The sequence below is a fragment of the Austrofundulus limnaeus genome, unplaced genomic scaffold (genome assembly GCF_001266775.1).
Source record: "Austrofundulus limnaeus strain Quisiro unplaced genomic scaffold, Austrofundulus_limnaeus-1.0 Scaffold190, whole genome shotgun sequence".
Lineage (NCBI taxonomy): Eukaryota > Metazoa > Chordata > Actinopteri > Cyprinodontiformes > Rivulidae > Austrofundulus > Austrofundulus limnaeus.
Window position 1 is genome coordinate 317,470 of NW_013952592.1, and position 6,617 is coordinate 324,086.

General features: G+C 39.7%; 2 protein-coding genes across 3 annotated transcripts in view; both read right to left on the bottom strand.

Moving 5' to 3' along the window:
• Positions 1-4,891, bottom strand: part of cacnb2b (calcium channel, voltage-dependent, beta 2b) — a 26,636-nt gene extending 21,745 nt beyond the window's left edge. For both annotated transcript variants that reach the window (XM_014018335.1, XM_014018336.1), the window contains exon 1: positions 4,815-4,891. In XM_014018335.1, coding sequence (XP_013873789.1) covers positions 4,815-4,865 — 51 coding nt within the window. In that variant the 5' untranslated portion in view covers positions 4,866-4,891. The remainder of the gene's footprint in view (positions 1-4,814) is intronic.
• Positions 4,373-6,617, bottom strand: part of stam (signal transducing adaptor molecule (SH3 domain and ITAM motif) 1) — an 18,913-nt gene continuing 16,668 nt past the window's right edge. The window contains exon 14 of the mRNA XM_014018338.1: positions 4,373-5,161. Coding sequence (XP_013873792.1) covers positions 5,029-5,161 — 133 coding nt within the window. The 3' untranslated portion in view covers positions 4,373-5,028. The remainder of the gene's footprint in view (positions 5,162-6,617) is intronic.

Below are 6,617 nucleotides of genomic sequence, written 5' to 3' on the forward strand. Positions count from 1 at the left end.
CACACACACACACACACACACACACACACACACACACACACACTTCAGTCTTGTGCCTCTGGTGGCGTTTATATGAATTTGTGAAAACCACATCTGCACAGGCCCACACCTCTCATCTCACTTTATCCACTGCCATCACACGTGTGCATATGCACATGTGCTCCCACACATTTAGACAAACATCTGTTCCTAAGCTTCTTACAACTATTGTGTGTGTGTGCGTGTGTCTGTGTGTGTGTGACCGCAGTCAGCTGAGGCCAGTAGCGCACCCGCTGGCACAGAAATGGATGTCATGCACCATTTGAGAAGAAGCTGCAAATCCTGACCACCTACTCTGCCCTCCAATATWTCCCCACAACCAGAAAATACACAGGCCTAAAAATAAACCTCAATATATTATTGATAGCAAATGGGCCAGACTTTATGTTAAATTTTTAACTTTATGTCACTTTGTGCTAATGAGTTTACTGTAATCATTATCTTATTGTTCACTCAAATGAAAGKYAGGCGACTGTCYGTGTTTTTGTGTTAACAAAATATTTTGTGAACCGAATTCTCATAAAGTAATCATTACATGTACATACAATTGCTCTTTGTTAACCTAATTCACAACCACCACAGGTTATCAATCTTAGCAAACGCAAAAAACACTGCAACTTTGTTTTACAAATAATGACCTATTAGTTTGATGGAGTAGCTGAGCAACACACTCAGCTCTATTACACAGGATGACTGTTTAAAACTTTGCCTAGCAAGGCAGAGAAGAATATGTATTTATCCTAGATGAAAATGTAATTGTTCACGTTTCTCTTGAAATATTAAGAGTTTACTATATGAATCAAGATCCAATTTTGACCCAAAACAATGTTTAGAATAAACAATGAAAGCTTGTTCTGTCAATGCTGAAATTCTTATATCAAAATTTTATATTTTTTTAAGATGTGTGATGGATGTAAAAAGTACTCAAAAGCATATCTTATCCAGAAACAGCCCTATATCTCCACTTGWGTAATAGCTGACCCTTCTCACTCTGCATGCAGCCTGTTCACACCACTCCCCTCAGGCAGAAGGTTTCGGTCCATTCAGACCAGAACATCCCGCCATAAGACCAGCTTCTTCCCCCCCCTTCAGACTCTTGAACATTTAGAACATTTAGAACACGTGACTCTAAAACTCTGCCTTGGCTTTATCACTGGTTTCTTAAACTGGACAGCTCTGACTACCATATATTGTTTTTCTGGTCACTTTCATCACTGGATCTAACTGCACTACTCCAAATATATTGTCTTCTCCGATTACTGTATTGAACTGGTGTACATATGTTTTCTATATTTCATTATATTTTCCTCTATCCTTAGTTTTTTTTTTCTTCATTTGTTATATTTGATACCTACACCGAAGCAATTCCTAGTCTGTGAATCCTGTTCATTGACAACGGCAATAAAACTGATTCTGATTAACTCTTTCCTTACCTTAACTATAAGGACTGTACTCACCCAGGAGACGTTCTTGGTCTTGAGCAACTTTGACATGACTTGAAGCAAGGCAGTGACCCCAGTTCCTCATAGGTTCAGAGTYCCCACGCAGATCCCAGATCACATTTAACAGCAGCGACATCCTCCATCCTCTACTGTCTGCCCCTTTGCCAGCAAAATCACACCAGATTTATGTCTGACAGGAGCTTTGCCCGCCCATCATACCCAGCTAAATATTCTCCAAAACTCACTCAATAAGAAGGAGGAAGAGTGGGAGCCAGAAAGGAACAAAGATGAGCTCCAGAAATGCCTGTCAGAGGCAGAAATAGAACTTGAACAAAGTTTCTTCAGTCGTACACGTGACTCATCCTCTTCTTCCTGCTTGTTGGTGGTTGCTGGCTCTCCTCGGATTCACAGTCCCCACGCAAAGATGAAGCCAAACATCTGGCTGGTGCCCCCATGATGCTGCAGGGTAGAACCAGCAAGCAACGAGAGATGCTGAGGGGTAGATGGAGGGCGTAAGGACTGGAGGGGACCAGTCCAAAGAGGAGGGCATGTTACTTAGAAGGAATAAAAACCACCAGCATGGTTCAAATGATCGCTGTGAAGTCCATCAATTTGTTCAGAACTGTTCTCCTTCGAAAATGAACAAAACAAAGAGGCTTTATGAACATTTGCAGCCTTCGTGATTGTGTTTCTGCTCGTGTTACGTTGTGTTTTGATCGTAATCTGGTTGGCGAGCCTCCGATTGGTCAAAGAGGCTAAGAGAAGGATTGGTACATTGAGAGATTATTGGTATTGTGGATGATCGCCTCTTTTGGCCAATCCCAAACTCACTTTTAAACTGAATCTCTCATGGAGCTTTAGTGACATAAACATTATCAGGATGGGGCTAAAACAGAACTACCAGTACTTCAAAGTATTATTTTTTTAATTCGTAAATTATACTGACTTACTTTTTCTACCTTATCAACAAATTATAAAACTTTGTATTAACCAGAGATCAGTGTCACAAACATAAAACACCTACGCCATAATATTTTACCAACATCGCCTGAAACAACATAAAATAGAAAAACATTTTATTAATTTGAACTTTTCCAATATTTTGCTCCCAGATTCTCGTTGACATCAAATTGAAATGTTTCTGTAGATGTGCTCTTTGCTGTCAGAGAGCAGAGCTGGATTATCTTGTGTGCCTGGTTAGACAACAAACAAGTGCTTTACTGATGTTTTCAGCATCAGGACAAATGGGCTGGCAGGTGAAGAGTTGGGCTCAGTTATCCACATCAAATAAATGTGATAAAACCTTTAAAACATACAAAGTTCCTGGATGCTCTCTGTTAATCCCTTGTACCACTTCACTTAAATTAAATTTGCTGGTAGGTACATTCAGTCATTCATCTAAAAGCATTTACTATAATCAAAGCCAAACTCACACACAAACACACACATACAAATACATTTGAGCATCATGATTGCATAATATTTAGTTGTTAGTTGGGAGACTGCAATAAAGTGAAGATTCAAAACAAACTGCTGGCTTCCTTAGACTGCTTTTTTTGTATTTTTTTTTTTATACAGTGCCCGGAGATGACATTTGTTGTCAATTGGTGCTATATAAATAAACTGAATTGAGTTGAAAACCTATGGAAGCATAGAGCTGTCATGTGACATAAAATTATTTTTAAACTGGATCTCGTTATAACGAGAAAACTATCTCGTAAAAACAAGAAAATACAGTATGTCGTTATAGAAAAAACAAAAAATAACTCGTTATAATGAGAAAACTGTCTTGTAAAAACGAGAAAACTATCTTGTTATATCAAGATAACCACCTCCTTATAACGTGTTATGGTTTCTTCTGGTTTGTCACTTTCACGGAAGTTTATTGCCTGGATGGTGTGATGGAGAACATGACTGAACCACTATATAAACAAAAACAAACAGAACACATATTTTTTGGGTTTGTGCTCAGACATTGCAGTTAGTAGCACTTCTTTAGCARTATACACTCTCTAATCTGATTTCAGACACTATTATTTCAAAAACATTATTCAGTAACTGTCATTTTTTARTCTAGAAATGTGTTCCTCTTGCAGATTTCTTTTTCGTACAAAGGCACATAATGGCTCAGTTGTGTTCTCCATCATGCCTGGATGATAGTTTTCTCATTATAACAAGATATTTTTGCCGTTATAACGACATATTTTCTTGTTTTTACGGGACAGTTTTCTTGTCATAACGAGATCCAGTTTAAAATAATTTTATGTCATGTGACAGCTCTATGCTTCCGTAAAAACMAACCTAGAAGGGAAATCCCCTCCAGACATCAGATTTTATGAAGTAATTYTGCTTTGATAAYCTGATTGGTTCAAAATGAACAATTCATATKGGACAGTTTGCTTCAGGTGAGGGGAGACCAGTAAACTTCGCAGAGTCTGCTCCATCAATTAAAAATGAATGACATTTGGAATTTTTTTTTAATTTTTTTAACGGTCAGGTTTGACTTGTGCCAATACTACAGCATGCATACAGAACCTCCATGAATGTATTTCTTGGCTGCTATGATTCCCTAAGCTCCTTTTCCRGTTTGTTGCTGAGGTGGGCCCACATGGCTCGCAGCAATACAGTATGTGGTAATCTGCAGGGCTCTGCGCCGACGGCCTATGAAGTGTTAGGGACTGACAGTAAGCCTGTTTCRTGTGGGAAACGGAACTAAGATTAGGTCCTGTGCATTTTGAGCCATCGAAATTTATGCACAGTTTCAACATCAAAGAATAAGCTGCAACAGGACTCCACAGAAAAGCATGAAAGGAAGAAAGACAGGTTGAACCAGGTGCTKATCTCGGTCACTGAGAGGACTTTACACTCTCCTTCTCAGCCAGGGCATAAAATGTGAGGAAAGCAACTCTTTATTATTATTGATTAATGTACAAAAGCAATTAAACAAGTTTGCTCAATAAAAATCGACTTCTATAATGATGAGAAAAATGCCATAAAACACTAAATCTACTATTTTTTTAAGCATTTGGGGAATATTTTTGAAAATTCTCCCTTTCAAATGAAAACATAGCTGTTTGACATTTCACCATATTTCTTAATAAATTACAACTGAGCTGAAAATTAAGCGACAAACTCCGCATCGGCAAAACACACAATTAAAGGAGTTACATTTGAGATGCTCGGCATGTGTTTGAGCACTGCAGACAAGAAAAAATGTACCTGAATACAAATCTTAATGTATGGATCAAACCCACCCCAACACCATTAAACAACTTCAACAACTTCTCTGTTGCTACGGGATCAGGAGGAAGCAATGCAGTTATGGTCACTTACATAGGTGGACTGCACTCTCCTCCACTGTCCTCCCAGCCCACAGCAATACATCAAGACATCAAGTTTGAGGAGAAAGAGGTCTGACAGAGCCTCTGGAGGTGGTGGTGGTSGGGTTGCTTCAACACAGGTTCACAAACAGGACCCTCATGGCACAGGTGAGCCACCTGATCGCAGCCTCGTGAGGGAGTTTAGAGATCCTGTAGGAGACGAAGAATCAGATGCCCGCAAGTTGTCGCAGAGGTGCTGGAGCGGGGCGGCGGGGAGAGGCCAGTTTCATTCGGGTCCAGGTGGTCCTGACAGCGGCTGCCTTACAGCATCTCTGGGAGATGATTTGTCCACAGCAAGTCCTGAAGAGTTCAGCCCAAGGAGCAGAGGGTTAATGTCTGCTCAGCTCATCTTTAAACAAACAGGTGGCTCATCTCTCATTCTGCATGTTTTCCCTTCCGTTCCACCTCATCCCTTCTCTGCTCCCCCTGTAACAAAAAAAGGCACCTCCAGTCTGCCTTCTAGTTTCAAACCTCAGAGCAAGCTTGCTGTTAGATTTAACTGTCTGTTTCTTCTCTGAGCCTCACATYTGTGCAGCCAGAGCTCCTGCATCACTCCACATCCATCCTGCTTGTCTTCCTGTCTATCCTCCTTCTTTCTTGTTATAGCCCACCCTGAGAGTCCAGAATCTGAGATATTACCGGTTGAGTGTGACTCCTTGTTTCTTCCTTCTCAAAAATAATAATAAAAAAAATCTCAGCTCTCTAGCTCCTCCTCTTCCTCCACTATCTCTCTTCCTCACAGCACACACTGCTTCATTCTCCAAGGGTCCTGTCTCATCAGGGGCGTTTCTGCTTACCTGAGTCACTCTTTGTGATCCTGATGTGACTGTGTGTGTGAATGTGTGTGTGTGTRGAGGCTGCAGCTGAAGCCCCCCACCCGCCCCTGTTGCCATGCTAGAGCCGGTAACATTCGGCTAGCGCAAGAGAARCACAGGCTGAATTTAAATGCGCCTCCAGCCTCTGACTTACAAAGTCTCCACTCCTCCTCAGCAACATCCTTATCTCTCCCCTCTACTCCCCCCCCCCCATTATCTCTCAATCTGACCTCTCTTTATTCCTCCCTCTGTCTCATTTATCTCATCTATGTTCACCTTGTCCACTCTAAGTGCCTCTGCTGTTGTTTTCTTTATGTAGGGTAATTTATTTCTTTCCTGTTGTAATTCTTTATTTCGGGCTGCTGAGAAGGTAATTAGCATTAGTTAAAGGCGGCTGAAAAAGGTTTCCAATGAAGATATATTCCCTTATTACTCAGTACAAAACACTCAATGTAAGGGAAACAAGACAAAAACATCTGCAATTACACAAGTTGGCTAGGATTCATCAAATGTTTCACCATGTAAAAGTAAAATCTCAGTGTTATGATTTCAATGATCTTCACTAAAGCAAAAAGAGAAATGGGCCAAAGTAATGTGAATGTGTAAATATAATCTGTAGGATTTGTAAAAAACCTATGTAACAAACTGATTTATTTGGTTTGTCTTTATGAAAATACTTTAAATATGTAAATATTGGAGTTTTCAAGTGGAAATTTGGACTTTTCACATGAGACTTTTAGCATTTTTTAATGTTTTTTTTATTTCTTAATTTCTGGTGTTAGGCTATGGATTAATTTAAGCGAGGATTTCAAACAAAGTCCAAATATGAGACAATATAAGAAAAATGTATAAAAATGTGTTGTTAGAAGCTTACCGTGGATAAGACTGTTCATCACAAATTGAGACCGTGATTATAGGGAAGTCTATATTATATATATAAT